This window comes from Anomaloglossus baeobatrachus, chromosome 4, assembly GCF_048569485.1.
Source record: "Anomaloglossus baeobatrachus isolate aAnoBae1 chromosome 4, aAnoBae1.hap1, whole genome shotgun sequence".
NCBI classification, from domain to species: Eukaryota; Metazoa; Chordata; class Amphibia; order Anura; family Aromobatidae; genus Anomaloglossus; species Anomaloglossus baeobatrachus.
In genome coordinates, this window is record NC_134356.1 from 168,906,765 (window position 1) to 168,930,505 (window position 23,741).

The following is a 23,741-nucleotide window of genomic DNA, read 5'->3' on the forward strand; positions in this document are numbered from 1 at the left end:
ACCCTGCAACTCCATCTTCCCTCATATGCCACTCACCCTGCAGCTCCATCTTCCCTCATATGCCACTCACCCTGCAACTCCATCTTCCCTCATATGCCACTCACCCTGCAGCTCCATCTTCCCTCATATGCCACTCACCCTGCAACTCCATCTTCCCACATATGCCACTCACCCTGCAGCTCCCCTCCCCCTCATGTCCCCTCTTTTCTCATTACCAGTCATCATGTGTCCACATCTCCTTCAGGATTCAGTATCTTTGCTTTCTGCCCGGCATCCTGTGTCTCCTCCCACACAGTCACATGGGCGTGACATCATCGCAGGTCCTGCAAGCAGCAAGATGAATTATTCCGTCTGCTGTGCTGCTCCTTCTCCTGCCGGGTGGGCGAGAACTTTTGAAATGACACACGCAGCGCAGTACTGACAACGTCAGAGCGCGCGCGTGTGTCACTGACAATTAGTGCCGGCAGGGAACAGAGGAAAGACTCCTGCGTTCCGCTGCCTGCACTGACTGTGCGGACCTGCACAGGATCTCTCCCTGCTCGGCACGCTGCAGCCCGGCTCCACTGCACCGTCACAGAGAGCAGGCGGGCCGGATGTGGCCCGCGGGCCGCCCCTTGCCCAGGTCTTGGATAGATGAAGTGTTTTTAATGACACATAGCTTCTCTTCCCTCTACCTTACTCCCCTCACTCCCCCCACCCACCGTCAGTGCTGTGAAATGAGAACTGCAGAGTGTCACATACACAGCTCTGCATCTATTCCAGATACCAAGGCATTATTTTCTGAAGCCTGGGATGTAGAGCAGTGTATGTAATGTCATTATAGCGTGGTTGTCTTACTTCTACACTTGTAACCACTGTAGGTGCGAATAGTGAGACCCTCACGAAGAAGCCCCGGCAAAACGCGCGTTAGGGTGAGCCCCCTCTGATCATAGCGCTCCCAGCACAGTATCTTTAGCCTGACATCAAGTCACGTTTGGCTGCCATTGTGCATCTCATGCAATCTTGTTGATATTTGTAGCCACTTCTATTTGTTGCACTGATGGGCAAGTGCAATATTTATTAGGCTTTATTTCTCTATACCTGTTTATGGGGGTTCTGCAATATATATATATACTATATAGCATTGATCATTTGATAAATATATGGTTCTGCACATCACTTGCAATTTAGACTATCTTTCTAGCCACCTTATATCTTTGTGTACTAATGGGCAAGTGCAATATTGATTAGATTTCTTGGTACAGACCATTTTTGTGTGCATGTAAATATCTATGGAATTGTGCAATATTTAAATTATGTGGATTGATCTATAATTTATTCTTTAGGCAGTAGAATAATTATTTGTAATTTATTGTCTCACTTCCTTTGTATTTAAATGGCTAATTCACTATAAAAAATATTTTTACACAATTTTTGTATATAATCTTTGTAATTTTTTATGTACTTTTTGCACTAGCCTAAGTTGACATATTTCAATAATTTATATAGTAATTAATCTATTATTTCTTTGTCGCTCCATTGGGAGACCCAGACAATTGGGGTGTATAGCTTCTGCCTCCGGAGGCCACACAAAGTATTACACTTTAAAAGTGTAACCCCTCCCCTCTGCCTATACACCCTCCCGTGCATCACGGGCTCCTCAGTTTTATGCTTTGTGTGGAAGGAGGCACACATCCACTCATGCATTCTCATTTTAGTTATATCGGTTGGAAGAAAAGAGGGCCCCCACGGGGCCCCCGGCATGTTCCCTTCTCACCCCACTACGTCGGCGGTGCTGTTAAGGTTGAGGTACCCATTGCGAGTACAAAGGCCGGAGCCTCATGCCGTTTCCTTCACCATCCCTTAGCGGCTCTGGGAGAAGTGGGATCCTGACCGGTCATCCATTTACTGGGACCGTGCTCCCTCCGCAGCCCCTGTGGGAATCTGCCGAACAGGAGTCTATTCATCCTCAGGGACCGGGCCCTGCATCTATGAGGTACTCTGTGTCCCCATGGGGACTGTGCATGGAGCGCCTTTTTCCCGGATGCTGCAGCAGCTGCTGATTTGTGAAGACCGGCGGACTTCCGCGCCGACCGCGCCTGCTTGTCGGCCGCGGTCTTAAATTTAGTCCCCGGCTTCATCGCGGCCTAGTAGCAAAACTCCCGCCCCCGGGCCTGTCTGTCAGGGGTAAGGGCGGGACTGCCGACCTGACGTCGGATGTGAGGGCCGGAGCATCCTGTATGTTTCCTCCCCCCTCACTGATCACTTTGGGGACCCCAGATTCCCGCACTTTCCTAGCGCCGCCCACGGCTCCACTCCTCCCCTGAGAGCTCCGGCAGCCATTTTTCTGGCATTCTGCCAGTGGAGGATTATCAGGAAGAGCTCTGCAGCTCTGGGAGACCTAAGGCAGGGAATCTGGAGGACACACACTCCGCTTTTTAGCGGTCGGTAAGCCACACCGGTCACCCGGTGCCTGTCCCCCTAGGGTGCCGGAATAGATACGTATTCTATATATATATTTCTGTTCGGCCGGGCTGTATACCCTTTCCCATATACCCTCAGTGATCACTCTCCTAGGAGACAACAGCATGTCGTCCACAAGGAGCAAGGGCGCTAAGGCACAGGGTTTTTTTGCGACCTCTACCTCTTGTGCGGCTATGTTACCTGCGGGTTCTACCTACCCTCACTGTGAGCAATGCTCGACCCCTGTTTCGCTTGCTCAGCCGGAGCCTCGGTCACTAGTGGGCCCCTCGGCTCAGGTAGACCCCCCTGCTCCCCCTGTCCAGGCGGCAGGGACAGAGTTTGCCGTTTTTGCTGAGAAACTCTCTGAGTCACTTTCACAATCCATGGCTCAGTCTATGGACAAATGGTCTGCCAAGCTGCTAGAAGCTTTGCAGTCCAGACCGGTCCTTACACAGGCCCTGGGCCCTGTTGGATCGTCGCCTCCAGGCCCCTCTCGGTCCGCGCCGCAGCGCGCTCCTGGGGTGGGCCCCAGGTCTCACGTGGAGGACTCCTGCACGGACCACAGTCCCAGACCAGCTAAGCGGGCTCGCTGGGAATCTTCCCCGACTTCTTCACGCTGCTCGGGTTCCCAGCTTGAGGACTCTCTGGAGGACGAGGCGGACGTTGCAGCTCAGGGCTCTGACCCTGACGTTGCCCTCAATCTTGATACACCTGAAGGGGACGCCTTAGTAAATGATCTTATCTCGTCCATCAACCAGGTGTTAGATCTATCTCCCCCGCCTCCACCTATAGAGGAGTCGGCTTCTCAGCAGGAGAAACACCAGTTTCGGTTCCCCAAACGTACACGGAGTGCGTTTTTCGATCACTCTAACGTCAGAGATGCTGTCCAGAAGCCCAGAGCGGTTCCGGACAAGCGCTTTACTAAGCGCCTTACTGACACACGTTACCCCTTCCCCTCTGACGTAGTTAAGGGTTGGGCTCAATGTCACAAGGTGGATCCTCCAGTCTCTAGATTGGCGGCTAGATCTGTGGTATCGGTTGCAGATGGCTCATCGGTGAAATCCATCTATGAAGCCACGGGTGCGTCTTTTGCCCCGGCTTTTGCAGCCGTGTGGGCACTACAAGCTATCTCAGCTTGTCTGGCTGAGATTAATGCGGTCACACGTACTTCTGCTCCGCAGGTTGCGTCTTTGACTTCTCAGGCATCGGCTTTTTCTTCCTACGCCATGAACGCAGTCCTGGACTCTGCCAGCCGTACAGCGGTGGCATCCGCAAATTCTGTGGCAGTCCGCAGGGCCATGTGGCTGCGCGAATGGAAGGCAGACTCGGCTTCCAAGAGGTTCTTAACCGGTTTGCCTTTTTCTGGCGACAGATTGTTTGGCGAACGATTGGATGAGATTATTAAGGAATCCAAGGGAAAGGACTCCTCCTTACCCCAGTCCAAACCGAAGAGACCTCGGCAACGAAAAATACAATCGAGGTTTCGGTCCTTTCGTCCCTCCGCCAAGTCCCAATCCTCTTCGTCCAACAGGCCGGAGAAAGGCCAGAGGAACTCCTATGCGTGGCGGTCTAAGTCACGCCCCCAAAAAGCCGCCGGAGGCACTGCCTCCAAGGCGGCCTCCTCATGACTCTCGGCATCCCCGAACCGCATCCTCGGTCGGTGGCAGGCTCTCCCGCTTTTGCGACGCCTGGTGGCCACATGTTCAAGACCGATGGGTGAGAGACATTCTGTCTCACGGTTACAGGATAGAGTTCAGCTCTCGTCCTCCGACTCGTTTCTTCAGAACCTCTCCGCCCCCCCGCTCGGGCCGACGCACTTTTTCAGGCAGTGGACGCTCTGAAGACAGAAGGAGTTGTGATTCCCGTTCCCCCTCAGGAACATGGTCGCGGCTTTTACTCCAACTTGTTCGTGGTGCCAAAGAAGGACGGATCATTCCGTCCCGTTTTGGACCTCAAACTACTCAACAGACATGTGAGCACCAGACGGTTTCGGATGGAATCTCTCCGCTCGGTCATCGCATCGATGTCACAAGGAGACTTCCTAGCATCGATCGACATCAAGGATGCTTATCTCCATGTGCCGATCGCACCCGAACATCAACGCTTCTTGCGTTTCGCCATCGGGGACGAACACCTTCAGTTCGTGGCATTGCCTTTCGGCCTGGCGACAGCCCCACGGGTTTTCACCAAAGTCATGGCATCCGTTGTGGCGGTCCTACACTCTCAGGGCCACTCGGTGATTCCCTACTTAGACGATCTCCTAGTCAGGGCACCTTCTCGGATGGCGTGTCAACACAGCCTTACCGTCGCTCTGGCGACTCTCCAGCAGTTCGGGTGGATCATCAACTTCCCAAAATCCAAGTTGACACCGACCCAATCACTGACTTAACTCGGGATGGAGTTTCATACACAGTCAGCGGTAGTCAAGCTACCGCTGGACAAACAGCTTTCTCTGCAGGCAGAGGTGCAATCTCTTCTTCGGGGTCAGTCACACCCCTTGAGGCGCCTCATGCACTTCCTGGGGAAGATGGTGGCAGCGATGGAGGCAGTGCCCTTTGCGCAATTCCATCTGCGCCCACTCCAATGGGACATTCTCCGCAAATGGGACAGGAGGTCGACTTCCCTCGACAGGAACGTCTCTCTTTCCCTTGCAACCAAGACGTCTCTTCAGTGGTGGCTCCTTCCCACTTCTCTATCGCAGGGAAAATCCTTCCTGCCCCCAACCTGGGCTGTGGTCACCACGGACGCGAGCCTGTCAGGGTGGGGAGCGGTTTTCCTCCACCACAGGGCTCAGGGAACCTGGACTCCGATAGTCTTCCCTTCAGATTAATGTTCTGGAGATAAGGGCAGTGTATCTAGCCCTATTGGCTTTCCATCGGTGGCTGGAGGGCAGACAGATCCGTATACAGTCGGACAACGCCACTGCCGTCGCATACATCAACCACCAGGGCGGCACGCGCAGTCGTCATGCCTTCCAGGAAGTCAGGCGAATTCTGCAGTGGGTGGAAGCCACAGCCTCCACGATCTATGCAGTTCACATCCCGGGCGTAGAAAACTGGGAAGCAGATTTTCTCAGTCGTCAGGGCATGGACGCGGGGGAATGGTCTCTTCACCCAGACGTGTTTCGAGAGATCTGTCGCCGCTGGGGAACGCCGGACGTCAATCTCATGGCGTCACGGCACAACAACAAAATCCCGGCATTCATGGCACGGTCTCAAGATCACAGAGCTCTGGCGGCGGACGCATTAGTTCAGGATTGGTCGCAGTTTCGACTGCCTTATGTATTTCCTCCTCTGGTGATGCTGCCCAGAGTGTTACGCAAGATCAGGTCCGACTGTCGTCGCGCCATTCTCGTCGCTCCAGATTGGCCGAGGCGGTCGTGGTACCCGGATCTATGGCATCTCACGGTGGGTCAACCGTGGGCGCTTCCAGACCGCCCAGACTTGCTGTCACAAGGGCCGTTTTTCCATCTGAATTCTGCGGCCTTCAACCTGACTGTGTGGCCATTGAGTCCTGGCTCCTAGCGTCTTCAGGGTTATCTCAGGATGTCATTGCCACTATGAGACAGGCCAGGAAACCAACGTCCGCCAAGATCTATTACAGGTCTTGGCGGATCTTCTTGTCCTGGTGCTCTGATAATGGTTTTACTCCCTGGCCTTTTGCCTTACCCATTTTTCTTTCATTCCTTCAATCCGGAATGGACAAGGGTTTGTCACTCGGCTCTCTCAAGGGACAAGTATCGGCGCTCTCCGTATTTTTTCAAAAGCGCCTGGCCAGGCTTCCGCAGGTCCGCACGTTCCTGCAGGGAGTTTGCCACATAGTCCCACCTTACAAGTGCCCGCTGGAACCCTGGGACCTTAACAGGGTGCTCTTCAGAAACCACCTTTCGAGCCGCTGCGGGATGTCTCTTTATCACGTCTTTCACAGAAGGTGGCATTTCTAGTGGCAGTTACATCACTCCGAAGAGTGTCGGAGCTTGCAGCACTGTCATGCAAAGCCCCCTTCCTGGTTTTTCACCAGGATAAGGTGGTTCTGCGTCCTGTCCCGGAATTTCTCCCTAAGGTAGTATCTCCTTTTCATCTCAATCAGGATATCTCCTTACCATCATTTTGCCCTAATCCAATTCACCAATGTGAAAAGGATTTGCACTCATTAGATCTAGTGAGAGCACTCCGGTTCTACGTGTCTCGCACGGCGCCCCTGCGCCGTTCAGATGCGCTCTTTGTCCTTGTGGCTGGCCAGCGTAAGGGTTCGCAGGCTTCCAAGTCAACCTTGGCTCGGTGGATCAAGGAACCGATTCTTGAAGCTTACCGCTCTTCGGGGCTTCCGCTTCCTTCGGGGCTGAAAGCCCATTCTACCAGAGCCGTGGGTGCGTCCTGGGCATTGCGGCACCGGGCTATGGCTCAGCAGGTGTGTCAGGCAGCTACCTGGTCTAGTCTGCACACTTTCACGAAACACTATCAGGTGCATACCTATGCTTCGGCAGACGCCAGTCTAGGTAGGCGAGTCCTTCAGGCGGCGGTTGCCCACCTGTAAGAGGGAGTCGTGTCGGCTCTTTTTATCGAGGTATTCTTTTACCCACCCAGGGACTGCTTTTGGACGTCCCAATTGTCTGGGTCTCCCAATGGAGCGCAAAGAAGAAGGGAATTTTGTTTACTTACCGTAAATTCCTTTTCTTCTAGCTCCTATTGGGAGACCCAGCACCCGCCTCTGTTCCCTTCGGGCTGATTGTTCTTTTGTGTACACATGTTGTTCATGTTGAATTGTTCTTTTGGTTCATGGTTTTCAGTTCTCCGAACATCCTTCGGATTGAATTCACCTTAGACCAATTTATAAGTTTCCTCCTTCCTGCTTTTGCACCAAAACTGAGGAGCCCGTGATGCACGGGAGGGTGTATAGGCAGAGGGGAGGGGTTACACTTTTAAAGTGTAATACTTTGTGTGGCCTCCGGAGGCAGAAGCTATACACCCCAATTGTCTGGGTCTCCCAATAGGAGCTAGAAGAAAAGGAATTTACGGTAAGTAAACAAAATTCCCTTCTTTGCACTATCCGTTGTTTAATAGTAACTACTAGTGGTTATTTTTGAAAAATCTTAAAAATCTTGTATATGTGTACATAGTGGCTATTTATATTCATTACTATTTCTTCAGTGATGCATACGTGTTTATATAATGGACGTTATGGGGAGGAAATGTTCTTAGTTTATCCCGTGATTTTATTTTATTTTAAAATTGTTTCTAATAAAGATATAATTTTTATTAAAAATTCTGGCTACTAACTGCAGTTAGCTTTGTAGGTTTTTTTGTTACATCTCAGTGACTGGGTTAGACACATCAGTCTTAACATATCACATAGTGATATGTGATATAGCCTATTCTGTTCTTCTCTGCACGCAATTTCTTTCTTTTTTTTTCCCCTGTTTGGCATTGACGACTTATAAGTGGAAAACATTCTATAGGGGAAAAAAATAAATGTTCCCAGAGAAGAATCTCTTCGAACATTCGCCTGGTTATTGTGAAGTTTGGAACAGCACTTTCCAAATTATTGTGCAAATGCTATATATCTCTGATTTTCATCTCTGAGTCGATGCAAAGGAGTCCGCTTAAAGGGAACTTGTCACCGGATATTCATAATACTTACCGTTTATAATACTTGGCTAACGGTCGGTGCGCAGCAGATTGATTGGATGAGCGTCTCCGTTCTCCGGGTCCCACGTCTCCTCTTTCGGCTATCTTTGTCCTCCATCTGAAGCTAGTGTGGATGACGCGTTCTACGACATCTACACTAGCAGACATTGAGGCCCTGCTCAGGCGCACTTTGATCTTCCCTATTTATATTTTGTCAAGGTTATGTTAACACCTTCAAGAATCCTAAAGGGGCCTACCTGCTCTCTTCGTGTGATTCCGGCCAAAGCATTAGGCTATGTGCGCACGTTGCGTAATTACATGCAGTTTCGCTGCGCTTTGTAGCGCAACGTAACTGCATGCGTCCTGCGTCCCCTGCACAATCTATGGAGATTGTGCAGGGGCCGTGCGCACGTGGCGTCTTAGAGCGCAGCGCTTCGGCTGCTGCCCGAAGCGCGCGTTCTAAGAAGTGACATGTCACTTCTTCCGTGCGCTTTGCCGGCAGCCCCTGCTCTGTCTATGGCAGGAGCTGCAGGCAGAGCGCACGCTCTCTGCCGGCACCATGCGCTTCAGAACGAAGCTTTTCAGCTGCGCTCTGAAGCGCACCTTTTAGGTGCAGTGCAGAGCGCACACGTGCGCACATAGCCTTATGTGCACACGTTGCGTTTTTTTCAGCAGCCTTATGTGCACACGTTGCGTTTTTTTCAGCGCAGAAAAAAACGCACCCTCTGGCAGAGGGGAGAATTGTAAACAATGCGTTTTGGAAAAACGCATCAAAAACGCATGCGTTTTTGAAAAAGTTTCCGCGGTAAAAAACGCAACGTGTGCACACAGCCTAACTCTGCTACCTCCTTGCTGACATCGTAGCCTATTAGGAACATGGTAGCTATCCAACCATCCACTACTCCATCCATCTGGACTATTCAGGGTGGCACGGCATTCATCAATAAAGAAGGCTGTTTTAAAATTAGTTTTCATGTATATTTGGGCCCACTGCAACCATATCTGCTTTTGAGCACTGTTGGGGTGGCTGAACAGTAGGTTAATGCACAGCTGCAAGCCTCTGGAGGATCCTATACTTCGAGGTTTGCGGTACTCCAGAGGCACATGCAGCTTTAAGTACCTGTTTGCTGCTTTGCAATGGTATTTTAGTAGCTGCTCTGTTAAGCCGATGAATTTATCTGGCAGAAACCTTCCTCATTATGCTTTTATCTGCATAAACCCGCCTGTGTTGTGTATCCGCCATAAATGTTTCACAGTACGATGATCACTCTCTTAAGTTTTCATGAAATAGCTAATGTTATCATACCATAGCTTTTTGACAGCAGAGAGATCCTTTTTCTTTCCCATATTGCTTGACACCTGTGACCTGGGTAAGGATGTGGAATGTCCTTCTTAGGCCTCCTTTACATGTCAGTTTAAAAACATGCATGTGTTGTACTGTACGTTTTGGACATCTGTATGACCATCCGTATGTCTGTGTGTGTCGTCCGTGTGAACGATAGCGGGAAAAACGTATGATACTGAAATGAATGTTGTTGTTTTTTTTTAAGTGTAAAAGATGTACAAAGCTAGAAAAATGATAGATGGATAATTTTGTTTTTTAAGTAATTATGTTATTTTTTTTTAACTATTTTTATTCAAATTTTTCAATAACCTAACACTGGCATAAACTAATTCAGCATTGTAAATTCAATGCAAAAACATTACAATGTCCTGTTTGACCATCACAAATTCCATAACAATTTTTAGAATCAATAACCGTAACATGGCACGGTAAAGTAAAGGAAGGCAGTGACCCCTTAACCCAACATTCCTATCGTTCACCCCCCTATTTAACCCTTATGAACATGGTAATGACATAGAATAAAGAAGTCCCACTCAAAATCGGTTATTTCCTACTCGCCCAACTTGGTTCTTTTTAGTCACTTTTCGGCCTTTCCTCCCCCACCTCCAAGCCATCCAATGTATCCTTCAATTTTTTGGTATGATACCAGACTGTGTCCTTGTAAGGTGATATAATCCTGACTATCTCCTCCCGAGCACAATAGGCCAATATGAATTTCTTCCATTTGTTAAAGTGCTGTCGTATTCTATCCGTCATCCTTTTTGTATCCAGTCCTTCTATTTCAAGAAGATGCATGAGCTGACCCAAGATCTCTTCAAACGAGAGGACCCTAGACTCCAACCATTTATTGAGTATCGCTCTCTTGGCTGCCAGAAGTATCACATGTATAAGTCTGTGTGGGTTAGTCATCTTCCCTTTAATATCGTTCCCCTCCTCCCAATCCTGAAAAAGAGTGAACCCAGGTGAGAGCCAAACTTCAAGACCCCACACCTTTTGTATACAACTTGTGATCTGTCACCATAATGGACTCAAATGGGAGCAGGACCACAACCCGTGAAAGAGATCAGTTCCACTACTCTTACATTTAGGGCAAAACGTAAGCCTGTCTGGCTTTGTTGCTGATGGAGGGAGATTGAAACCATAAATTGCCTTTATGAATAATTCTAAGTTGGGTTTCTCGCCAATGCTCATTTAAAACTGATTTACGAAGAGCATTCCACCCTCCCCTAATTTTTACCCCCATAGACTGGTCCTCAAATTGTTTCTCCCAAGATTTAGGTGCTGCCCGATTAGTAGATCACGCATGGCTCCATAAAGAAAAGAGATAGATGATGAAGTTTGAGTTCTTTACCAAACAATCAAGAGTTAAATACTACCTCCTGCGTCACATCATGCAACTGAGTCATAATACTATATCTCACTTGGTCATATTGGATTAGCTGGTTAGGCCCCAAGCCATACTTTTGTCTCTACTCAACCATCTAGGTTCTGAGGTGTGCAGAGATGAGCAACAGTCCTTATAACCCTCACCTTCCACTTTTCAAACAGCTTATTGCTTGTCCCTTGCACAAACTCTGGATTCCCCCATATAGGCAAGTATTTGGATATTTTATGGGGAAGTTTGTAATTTTTCCTCAATGCCTTCCACGTTGCAATCGTGTCTTTAAATAAGGAAGAGTGCTTGATTTTCACTGGGAGATTGGCCTACCTAGTATGAAGTAACGCCACCAGATCCCAAGGTTGTGCATAGTCTCTCTCAAGTTCCAACACTGAATAATGCCTAGAGCCTTTAATCCAATCCAATATATATCTAGTCAAACAGGCTATATTGTAACCTCGAATGTTCGGCAAATTAAGACGCAGACAGCTGGGGGCAGGTATTATCAGGGTGGGAAGGTCTATGGTTATTTTTTCCTTCCCAGCCAAAAAATAGCAGCCTGCAGCCACCCTTACAGTAGCACATTCATTAGATGTACTAACACTTGCGCTGTATTCGGAGACACAGAAGGGTGTAGGAGGCCTTAAGTAGTTTTCCTTTAATTGGGCTCATGTGGCAAACTAATTATCACAGGTGTTTGAGATTGAGTTCAGTGAAGAAAAAAGCCATGGACGAAATACCATCCATGAGTTTATTGAACAACTAAGGCTAGGTTCACACTTCCGTTAAATTGTATCAGTCACAATCCGCTGCTCTGGTAAACAACGGAATCCGTTTGGCGGATTCCGTTGTTCCCATAGACTTGTATGAGGGGCGGATTGTGACTGATGATGCTGTGTTGCATCTTCTGCCCGACTGATCAGTCATGGAATGACTGACCGCGGGGCGGAAGGAACGCAGCTTGTAATGTTTTTTGAGCAGCGCAATCCGTAGGATTTCAATGCGCATGCTCTCTCTGGCTCCCTGCACACGTAACCAGGATACACATCGGGTTACCAAGCAATGCGCTTTGCCTAGTTACCCGATATTTACCCTGGTTACGTGTGCAAGGAGCCAGGGCTAAGCGGTGTACGCTGGTAACCAAGGTAAATATCGGGTAACCAAGCAAAGTACTTTGCTTAGTTTTTACCCGATATTTACCCTGGCTACATGTGCAGGGAGCCCGACACTTCCCCGCTCGGCTCCGCCCCCTCCCATAATCCGCATGTACACACACACACACACTCACCCTCACCTGTCCCCAGCCATGCAGACCGCGGCACTGATGTCCTCAGCTCCACGGCCCCGCTCGGCTCCACCCACCTCGCACTCCGTCCCCCGCACACAACGGAGTCCGACAATTAATTCTGTTCTTTGTCATCCGTTGTACAACGCATCAGTCACATGCGTCAAGCAACGTATGTGACTGATGCAAAACAATGGAAATGTGAACCTAGCCTAAAACTTCAATCTTTACAACACTTAAAGCCAATTGTCATAATAATTTGCATCACGGTGTATATAAACTTTACAAGCTAATATATTTGCAACTGAGATAAAGCCAATTGTCATAATAATTTGCATCACGGTGTATATAAACTTTACAAGCTAATATATTTGCAACTGAGATAAGAAATAAAACAAAAAAAAACGTTTCTTTATCGTTCCTATGGGAGACCCAGACATTGGGTGTATAGCTTCTGCCTCCGGAGGACACACAAAGTACTACACTCAAAAGTGTAGCTCCTCCCTCTGAGCTTATACACCCCCTGGAGAACCAGATCTAGCCAGTTTATCGCTTTGTGTTCAGGAGGCATACATCCACACATGCATTCTCATCTGATTTTTCATTTTTGGAAAGAGTTTGAAGAAAAGCGGGTCCAAGCCTGGAACCCCGGCATGTCCCTTCTCACCCCACTGTGTCGGCGGTGATGTTAAGGTTGATTCCAAGGCTGGAGCGAGCGAGGTGCTGACCTGAAGTAAAGTGCTGAATTTAAGATAAGTGCATAGTTTCAACACAATTACATAGTGGTGATAACTGTAATTGTTGAATTTCATTAGGGAATTGTGTGTCTGTTTGTGATTCTGTGAAAAGGGAAAAAAAAAAAAAAAAGTTAGTCTTGTGATTTAATTAGTAGGATTAGTCACACCTGTTTCTAGAAGCTTCTAGCAGCTTCTGTACATCTATATAAACCAGCCAGTACTAGCGAGGTGCTGAGCGAGCGAGGTGCTGACCTGAAGTAAAGTGCTGAATTTAAGATAAGTGCATAGTTTCAACACAATTACATAGTGGTGATAACTGTAATTGTTGAATTTCATTAGGGAATTGTGTGTCTGTTTGTGATTCTGTGAAAAGGGAAAAAAAAAAAAAAAAGTTAGTCTTGTGATTTAATTAGTAGGATTAGTCACACCTGTTTCTAGAAGCTTCTAGCAGCTTCTGTACATCTATATAAACCAGCCAGTACTAGCGAGGTGCTGACCTGAAGTAAAGTGCTGAATTTAAGATAAGTGCATAGTTTCAACACAATTACATAGTTTGACACAAGAACATAGTTTGAATTTATCCTTATACGTTTCCCATTGGGTTTCTTTCGTTTTGTTTTTTTTTTTTTCTCTTTGTTTTTCTACTTTACTGTTGATCCCCATTTGATAGGTGCTCCATGGACAATGCTACCAGGTGTGTATCTTGTCAGATGTATGCATGCCTTGAGCAGCCGTTCGAGGGTGAATATGTCTGCACTCGATGCAAGCATGTTGCGTATTTGGAAACCAAGGTAACTGATCTAAATAAGCAGCTTGCAACACTAAGGGGCATTGCAAACCTGGAGAGGAGTTTAGAGCTCACTGAGCTTTCTCTGGCTGGGGCCAGTGATATGGAGGAGGGTGGAAGTGGGGAAGATCAGGACCCAGAGGTAGGTAGCTGGGTAACAGTTAGAAGAAGAGGTAGGGGGAAAAGTGTCAGGGAGCCTAGTCCTGACCTGGCCCAACCTAGTAAATATGCCTGTTTGGCTGATATTAGGAATGAAGGGCCTGGACTAGGGTCACTACAGCAGGATGTTGCTCCTAGCAACCAGGAAAACAACTGCTGTAGGAAGGAGGGAAATAGGAGTGCAGCAAAGCCCAGACAGATGTTGGTGGTAGGGGACTCTATAATTAGGCGGACAGACAGGGTCATCTGTCGCCGAGACCGTGAATGCCGAACAGTGTGTTGTCTGCCGGGTGCTCGGGTTCGGCATATTGTGGATCGGATAGACAGATTGCTGGGTGGGGCTGGGGAAAACCCAGCGGTCATGGTGCACATTGGTACTAATGACAAAGTTAGAGGCAGGTGGAAGGTCCTTAAAAATGATTACAGGGAACTAGGAGAGAAGCTGAAGTCCAGGACCTCCAAGGTGGTGTTTTCAGAAATACTACCGGTGCCACGAGCGTCACTAGAAAGACAGCGGGAGCTTAGGGAGATAAATATGTGGCTTAGAAATTGGTGCAGGAAGGAAGGGTTCGGGTTCATGGAGAACTGGGCCGACTTCTCAGTCGGCTACAGGCTCTACGGTAGGGACGGGCTGCACCTCAATGGGGAAGGTGCAGCTGTGCTGGGGGAGAAAATGGTCAGACGGATGGAGGAGCTTTTAAACTAGGATCGGGGGGGAGGGAGGGTAGTGGAGCAAATAAGGGGATAGATAGAGCAGATAGAGACAGGGAGACGGTAGGGGTCAATGAAGGATTAGGGGGGGATGGGACATACAAGGAACGTAGGGAGGCTAGGAGTAATAAAGGTGTTAATAGAATTAAATGTCTACTGGCAAATGCAAGAAGTCTTGCAAACAAAATGAATGAATTGGAGACTCTTATGTCAACCATGGATTATGATGTGGTGGGCATTACGGAAACCTGGCTGGATGAAAGCCATGACTGGGTGACAAACATACAGGGTTATAGTACATTTAGGAAGGACAGGAAAGGCCAAAAAGGTGGTGGGGTGTGTATATTTATCAAATCTAACCTAAAACCTGTGTTGTATGATGACATTGAGGGGAACAGCAACAATGTAGAGTCAGTATGGGTAAATGTACATGGGGAGGGGAATAATGGAAAAATGCTAATTGGAGTTTGCTATAAGCCTCCTAACATACCTGAACAAATAGAGGGTGAAATGCTGGAACAAATTGAAAAGGCAGCTAATAATAATAATCGGGTTCTTATTATGGGGGATTTCAACTATCCAGACATACAGTGGGACATAGAATCTTCTGGTTCTGCTAAAAGCTGTAAGTTCTTATCTACCATTCAAGACCATTTCCTCTCTCAGATGGTAGGTGAACCGACCAGGGGAGATAATTTGCTAGATCTGGTCCTGTCAAATAGACCGGATACAATTTCAGATCTACAGGTCCGGGAGCACTTGGGAACCAGCGATCATAATATGGTAAGCTTCGACATAATATTCAATAGAACATTTCAAAGGGGGAATGCTAAAACCTGGAATTTTAGGAAAGCTGATTTCAACAAATTAAGGGAAGAGCTTAAATGTGTAGATTGGGACAGAGTCATGGTAACTGGGGATACCGAACATAAATGGGGTAAGTTTAAGGATATACTACTAGAGTCCTGTAAAAAACGTATACCCTCTGGTAATAAAATGTCCAGGAATAAAAAGAAACCCCTATGGATAAATAAGACTGTACAAAGTATAATAAAACAAAAACAAAGGGCGTTTAAAATCTTAAAGGCTGAGAATACAGAAATAGCATTGCAGGAGTATAAAGATATCAATAGGCAATGCAAAAAAGAAATCAAACAAGCAAAACTAGCTACTGAAACAAAAATCGCCAATGACATTAAAATAAATCCCAAAATCTTTTATAAATACATTAATGCCAAAAGGAAAACAAAGGATAGTATCGGACCCTTAAAATATAATAACAAGTTAGTTATAGAGGACAAACAAAAGACTTAGATATTAAATAGGCATTTCTCATCTGTATTCACCAAGGAACTGACTGTACCAGGGATCATTCAACAAGTGAAAAATCAAAGTCCACCACCCGATATAATTAATTTAACACAAGATGAAGTACGCCTACGTCTGAGTAAATTAAACATTGACAAATCCCCAGGGCCAGATGGCATTCATCCACGAATATTGAGGGAATTGAGCTCTGTAATCGACAGACCGCTGTATCTCATCTTTTTAGACTCACTTGTAACAGGGTTGGTGCCTCAGGATTGGAGGATTGCTGATGTGGTACCGATATTTAAGAAAGGTAAGAGGGTAGATCCAGGCAACTACCGTCCAGTAAGCCTGACATCAGTAGTATGCAAAGTTTTTGAGGGCATTTTAAGGGATGACATGCAAAAATATATTGCAGAAAATAATATGATAACTGACAAACAGCATGGATTCATGAAAGATAAGTCGTGTCTAACCAACCTGTTGGGGTTCTATGAGGGGGTAAGTTCAAACCTGGATATTGGTAATGCAGCTGATGTGATTTATTTGGACTTTGCAAAGGCATTTGATACTGTACCACATAATAGCCTTATACTAAAGCTCCAGAAGCAAGGACTAGGGGACACAATATGCAACTGGGTAAGGAATTGGCTAAAAGATAGGAAACAAAGAGTAGTCATAAATGGTACATTCTCTAAATGGGCGATAGTCAGCAGTGGGGTGCCGCAGGGATCTGTGCTTGGACCGATTCTTTTTACTCTCTTTATTAATGACCTTGTGGATGGGATTGATAGTACAGTGTCAGTCTTTGCCGATGACACCAAACTATGTAGGATATTAAAAACTGACCTGGATAGTACAATATTACAAAAAGATCTGGATAAGATGTCAGAATGGGCAGATACTTGGCAAATGAGATTTAATGTTGATAAATGTAAAGTAATGCACCTAGGACGGAGTAATCCTATAGCTGCGTATACATTAAATGGAAGTAAACTCGGGACTACAGAACAGGAGAAGGACTTGGGTATTCTCATTACAAATAAGCTGAGCAGCAGCACTCAATGTCAAGCAGCAGCTGCTAAAGCAAACAAGATTTTAGGGTGTATAAAAAGAGAGATTAGATCCCGTGATCCCAACGTATTGTTACCCCTCTATAAATCACTTGTAAGGCCACATCTGGAATACGGGATCCAGTTTTGGGCTCCACATTTTAAAAAGGACATTCAGAAGTTAGAGTCAGTTCAAAGGCGGGCAACTAGACTATTACAAGGAATGGAAGGCCTCCCATATGATGGCAGGTTGAAAAAGTTAGATATGTTTAGCTTAGAAAAAAGACGTCTCAGAGGAGATCTCATTTATATGTATAAATACATGTGTGGTCAATATAAAGGACTGGCACATGACTTATTTCTTCCGAAAACAATACTAAGGACCAGGGGGCACTCACTGCGAGTGGAAGAAAAGCGATTCCGACACCTAAATAGGAAAGGGTTCTTTACAGTTAGAGCAGTCAGACTGTGGAATGCCCTACCACAAGAGGTAGTAATGGCAGATACTATAACAGCTTTTAAAAAAGGGCTGGATGATTTCCTCACTACACAAAACATTGTTGGTTATAAATGACTTAGTGACTAAATGTAGAACTGGTGGAGGAAGGTTGAACTAGATGGACCTAGGTCTTTTTTCAACCTAAGTAACTATGTAACTATGTAACATGCCGTGCTCCTTCACCATCCCTCCGGGGCTCTGGCTTGAAGTGGGAGCCAGCACGATTCTCCATGCTTGGCAGGAGACCGGTCTCCATCCGCAGCCCTTCAGGATCCTGCTGGACCGGAGCACTCACCCCAGGGACTTGGAACCCTGCGTCTCAGCAAGCTAAGTACCTGAGACGTTTATATATGGGGGTCCCTTGTACTTTATTGTTGTGGGAGAGTGTGCTGAGTGATTTTTATGACATTTCCGGCGGGTTCTCTGGCTGTCGCCTGAGAACCGCGGCGATGGTGCCTGCGCGCCGGCTGCACCGCTCAAATTTAGGCCCCGGCTTCGCCGGAGGCCTACTTTCGGTTTCACTGCCCTCGCATGTCATTCATGCAGAGGGACAGCGCGGCTCCGCCCAGTGGCCGTTCTACAAAGGGGAGAGACACTCCTCACTGGGTACATGTCTCCTCCCCTGTAAGTCTCTTTGGCCCTCCAGATCCCTCTCTCAGAGTGAGTCCCGCCCCCTCTCTTTGCTCCGGTGGCCATTTTCTCAGCGTTTTTCCCTGCGATCACCGCTGGTCTGCAGCATCCCTGCTGAGGTGCTTGGGGGTCCGGGCTTCGGGATCTGGAGGGCACACAAACCGCTCCAGCGGTCTGGTAAGCCACAACCTCCGGTTGTGGACCTTCTGTATATACTCTCTGGGGGTCATTCTGGCAGAGCCCCCACTCCAGCAGCATGTCTCACACGAGGAGCAAGGCTCCAAGGCTGTATTCAGTATGCACTGCATGTAAGCTCCTACTGCCTGAACCGAGCACCTATCCACATTGTGATGCCTGCTCTAACCTGACGATGCCTCAGCCTGGAATCGTACCCCCAGGGGTCTCTCCGGCTGCTCCGGCTCCTGTGGCTGAACCCCCGGCTTGGGTAGAATCCTTATCTAGGTCTATCTCCCAGTCTTTTGCCGACTCCATGGACCTTCTGTCCAAGACTTTGCTGAACATGCATCAGCCCCCTTCACAGGGTGCCTCTGCTGCTAGGGCTCTCTCAGCGGAGCTCACAGAGGTTTCATCATCTGGTCCCAGACCCCGTCCTCCTAAGAGGAGACGCAGGGCTCCATCTCCTTCCTCGTCCCGCGGCTCTGTTTCAGAAGCTGACTCGCGGGATGAGGAGGATGCCTTTACAGGGGGCTCGGAGGCTAACTCCATGTGCCCCATTGATCTGTCCGAAACCGACTCAGATGTTAGTGATTTGATTGCGTCCATTAATTCTGTATTGGATCTCAATCCGCCAGTATCAGAGGAGCAACCCTCTCTGGCAGAAAAGCACCAGTTTACCTCGCCTAAGAGGACAAAGAGTGTGTTCTTTAACCACTCCAGTTTTCAGGCCGCTGTGACCAAGCCTAGGGCCTGTCCTGACAAACGCTTCCCAAAGCGCGGTTCTGATGACCGTTTTCCCTTTCCACCTGAGGTGGTCAAGGAGTGGGCTCATTCACCAAAGGTAGACCCCCCCCCGGTGTCTAGACTCTCAGCCCGGACCGTTGTATCAGTGGCTGATGGCACCTCTCTTAAGGATTCCACTGACCGCCAGGTCGACCTTCTGGCCAAATCTGTATATGAGGCGGCAGGGGCCTCGTTCTCCCCAACTTTTGCAGCAGTGTGGGCTCTCAAAGCCATCTCTGCTTCTCTGGAGGAGATGCATTCCCTCGCCAGGGAATCTATGCCCGAAATGATTGCCTTAACTTCCCAAGCTTCAGCTTTTTCATCCTATGCCATGTCTGCCATGCTGGAGGCTTCTCACCGCACTGCGGTGGCTTCGGCTAATTTCCTCGCTATCCGCAGGATCCTGGGGCTTCGAGAGTGGAAGGCAGATGCTTCCTCAAAGAAGTTCCTTGCTGGACTCCCTTTTGCTGGGTCCAGGCTGTTCGGTGAACAGCTGGATGAAATTATTAAGGAGGCTACTGGCGGGAAGAGTACTTCCATGCCACAAACCAAAACCAGGAAACCTGTCCAGGGTAGGAATCAGTCGAGGTTTCGTTCCTTTCGTTCCTCCAACTGGTCGTCCTCTAAGCCCTCGGCCTCGTCCACTAACACTGCCAAGGATCAAAAATCCAGCTGGCGCACAAAAGCGCGTCCACAGAAGACCGCAGGAGCTGCTGCCACTAAGGCAGCCTCCTCTTGACTATCTGTCCGCGCCAGCAACGTCCTTAGTCGGTGGCAGGCTCTCCCACTTTGGCGACGTGTGGTTTCAACACATCTCCGATCAGTGGGTGCGGGATATCATCTCCCAGGGCTACAGGATAGATTTCTCTTACAGCCCGCCAAACAGATTTTTTCTGTCAACTCCCCCCTGCTCCAAGGCCGCCACCTTCTCTCAGGCCGTGGCATCCCTGCAGGCCAACGGAGTAATTGTACCGGTTCCCGCCCGGGAACGGTTCAGAGGTTTCTACTCAAATCTCTTTCTAGTCCCCAAAAAGGACGGTTCCTTTCGGCCCATCCTGGATCTCAAGCTTCTCAACAAGCATGTTCAGGTGCGGCATTTTCGCATGGAGTCTCTGTGGTCAGTCATTGCCTCAATGACCCAAGGGGATTTCCTGGCGTCCATCGACATCAGAGATGCCTATCTGCATGTGCCAATTGCAGTTTCACACCAGCGTTGGCTACGTTTTGCAATCGGAGAGGAACATTTCCAATTCGTGGCTCTTCCCTTCGGGTTAGCCACGGCCCCTCGAGTATTCACCAAGGTCATGGCAGCAGTGGTTGCGGTTCTGCACCTACAGGGGTTGGCAGTGATTCCTTACCTGGACGACCTTCTAGTCAAGGCTTCATCCAGCGCAGACTGTCAGCGGAGTGTCTCGCTCACTCTCGCCACTCTAGCCCAATTCGGGTGGATTGTCAATCTTCCCAAATCCACTCTGACTCCGACCCAGAGTCTCACGTACCTAGGGATGCAGTTCGAGACTCTGCCGGCACTTGTGAAGTTGCCCTTAGTCAAACAGCAGTCCCTCCAACTGGCGGTGCGCTCTCTGCTGAGGCCCCGCCGTTATTCCATCAGGCACCTGATGCAGGTGCTGGGTCTGATGGTGGCGTCAATGGAGGCTGTTCCCTTTGCCCAGTTCCATCTGCGTTCACTGCAGCTGGACATTCTCCGCTGTTGGGACAAGCGGCCTTCCTCCTTGCACAGGTTAGTGGCTCTGTCGCCACAGACCAGGAGCTCTCTTCAGTGGTGGCTTCGGCCCCTCTCTCTGTCTCAGGGGCGCTCCTTCCTGACTCCGTCCTGGGTGATTCTCACCACGGATGCCAGTCTATCCGGCTGGGGAGCGGTATGTCTCCACCACCGAGCGCAGGGCACTTGGACTCCGTCCGAGTCAGCCCTCTCGATCAATGTGCTGGAAACCAGAGCTGTGCTTCTAACTCTCCTAGCCTTTCACCACCTGTTGGCGGGCAAGCACATCCGAGTCCAGTCAGACAACGCGACAGCGGTTGCCTACATCAATCACCAAGGCGGGACACGCAGCCGCCTGGCAATGTTGGAGGTACAACGCATCCTTCAATGGACGGAGGACTCCAAGTCCACCATATCCGCAGTCCACATCCCAGGCGTGGAAAACTGGGAAGCAGATTATCTCAGCCGGCAAACCGTGGACAGTGGCAAGTGGTCCCTGCATCCGGCAGTGTTTCAGTCAATCTGCCGCAAGTGGGGCACTCCGGACGTGGACCTAATGGCATCCCGTCACAACAACAAGGTTCCGGTTTACGTGGCTCGCTCCCACGATCCTCAGGCCTTCGCCGCGGACGCTCTGGTTCAAGACTGGTCCCATTTTCGTCTGTCCTACGTGTTTCCCCCTCTAGCTCTCTTGCCCAGAGTTCTGCGCAAGATCAGAATGGAGGGCCGTCGAGTCCTCCTCATTGCTCCGGACTGGCCCAGGTGAGCTTGGTACCCAGACCTGCTCCATCTGTCCGTAGAGGTGCCGTGGCATCTTCCGGACTGTCCAGACCTTCTCTCACTAGGTCCGTTTTTCCGCCAGAATTCTGCGGCTCTCAGATTAACGGCGTGGCTCTTGAGTCCTGGATCTTGACGGCTTCTGGTACCCCCCCGGAAGTCATCTCCACTATGACTCGGGCCTGTAAGTCTTCCTCTGCCAAGATCTATCACAGGACTTGGAAAATTTTCCTGTCCTGGTGTCGCTCTTCCGGCCATTCTCCTTGGCCTTTTTCCTTGCCGACCCTTCTGTCTTTTCTACAGTCCGGTCTGCAGCTGGGACTGTCCCTCAACTCTCTCAAGGGACGAGTCTCGTCTCTGTCAGTGCTGTTCCAGCGGCGTATTGCCCGGCTGGCTCAGGTCCGCACCTTCATGCAAGGTGCGTCTCACATCATTCCGCCTTACCGGCGCCCCTTGGATCCCTGGGACCTCAATTTGGTTCTCACGGTTTTGCAGAAACCCCCCTTTGAACCTCTTAAGGAGGTTTCTTTGTTTCGTCTTTCACATAAAGTGGTCTTTCTTGTGGCCATAACTTCCCTCAGGAGAGTCTCTGATTTAGCTGCGCTCTCTTCGGAGTCACCTTTTTTGTTTTTTCATCAAGACAAGGTGGTTCTCCGTCCGACTCCGGACATTCTCCCTAAGGTGGTTTCTCCTTTCCACCTTAACCAGGACATTACCCTACCTTCCTTTTGTCCGGCTCCTGTTCATCGCTTTGAAAAAGCGTTGCATACTCTGGATCTGGTGCGGGCGCTCCGGATCTATGTGTCTCGCACCGCTGCTCTTAGGCGGTGTACCTCTCTTTTTGTGCTAACCACAGGTCGGCGTAAGGGCCTCTCGGCTTCTAAGCCAACCTTAGCCCGTTGGATTAGGTCGACCATTTCGGATGCCTACCAGTGTTCTCAGGTGCCTCCCCCACCGGGGATCAAGGCACACTCGACCAGAGCTGTCGGTGCTTCTTGGGCTTTCAGGCACCAGGCTACGGCTCAGCAAGTCTGTCAGGCTGCCACTTGGACTAGGCTGCATACCTTTTCAAAGCACTACCAAGTGCACGCTCATGCTTCGGCAGATGCGAGCTTGGGCAGACGCATCCTTCAGGCGGCTGTCGCCCACTTGGGAAGTTAGGCTCCGCCTACTTCTCAGTTTTTCTGTTTATTCCCACCCATGGACTGCTTTGAGACGTCCCAATGTCTGGGTCTCCCATAGGAACGATAAAGAAAAAGATAATTTTGTTTACTTACCGTAAATTCTTTTTCTTATAGTTCCGTATTGGGAGACCCAGCACCCTCCCTGTTGCCTGTTGGCAGTTTCTTGTTCCGCGTGTTATCACCGGCTGTTGTCGTAGACAGAGGCTCCGGTTGTTCCGGTTCTTGCTCTGTTTTTACTTGTGGGTGGCTATTCTCCTTCAGCTTTTGCACTAAGCTGGCTAGATCTGGTTCTCCAGGGGGTGTATAAGCTCAGAGGGAGGAGCTACACTTTTGAGTGTTGTACTTTGTGTGTCCTCCGGAGGCAGAAGCTATACACCCAATGTCTGGGTCTCCCAATACGGAACTATAAGAAAAAGAATTTACGGTAAGTAAACAAAATTCTCTTTTTTATTCAGATTTCCAGCTACTGTATCCTGATATGGCCAGTTTAGCAAATCAAGGATAAATAAAACCTGCTCTATGTAAAGACAAGGGCTGAATCCAGGTTTTTTATTGTATTACCTGTAGAAGATATTTAATGACCTCAGCCGCTATGGATTCAATGTTTGGGTACAGATATTTAATTGTTCATGTCCTTGTTCACTTCCAGGTAAAGAATCTGGTAGAGGAGCAGCTCTTTAGCCGCTATGATCGTCTCCTCCTGCAATCAAGCTTGGATTTAATGGCGGATGTTGTTTATTGCCCACGACCAGGCTGTCAGACACCAGTTATGCAGGAGCCAGAGGATACAATGGGCATCTGTTCAGTCTGCCAATATGCATTTTGTATTCTGTGTAAAATGACCTTCCACGGAGTCTCCGCTTGCAAAGTAACTGCAGGTATGTTCTTTAGGTCTTATCTCTGTACCAAGCAGAAAAATATATGGTGTTTTCAACCAAAGTCATAATATTATAAAAATACATTTTCTGGGCCTTGGGGTGTGTTGATATACAGCATAAACCTTCAGTCTTCCAAATAAGCAGACTGTTTTCTGTAGTCTAACTTGTTGATAGGTCAACAGTGCGCATGGTGCCCATGAATATATGGTAAAACTATAAGAATACAAATAGCAGAGATAAGTACTCAGCACATAATGTC

The 23,741-nt window shown here is 48.6% G+C and overlaps 1 protein-coding gene across 1 annotated transcript in view; it reads left to right on the forward strand.

Moving 5' to 3' along the window:
* RNF14 (ring finger protein 14) overlaps nt 1–23,741 on the forward strand; it is a 97,766-nt gene that overhangs the window by 48,467 nt on the left and 25,558 nt on the right. Inside the window, exon 6 of the mRNA XM_075344584.1 lies at nt 23,254–23,482. Within this exon, the coding sequence (XP_075200699.1) occupies nt 23,254–23,482 (229 nt within the window). The remainder of the gene's footprint in view (nt 1–23,253; nt 23,483–23,741) is intronic.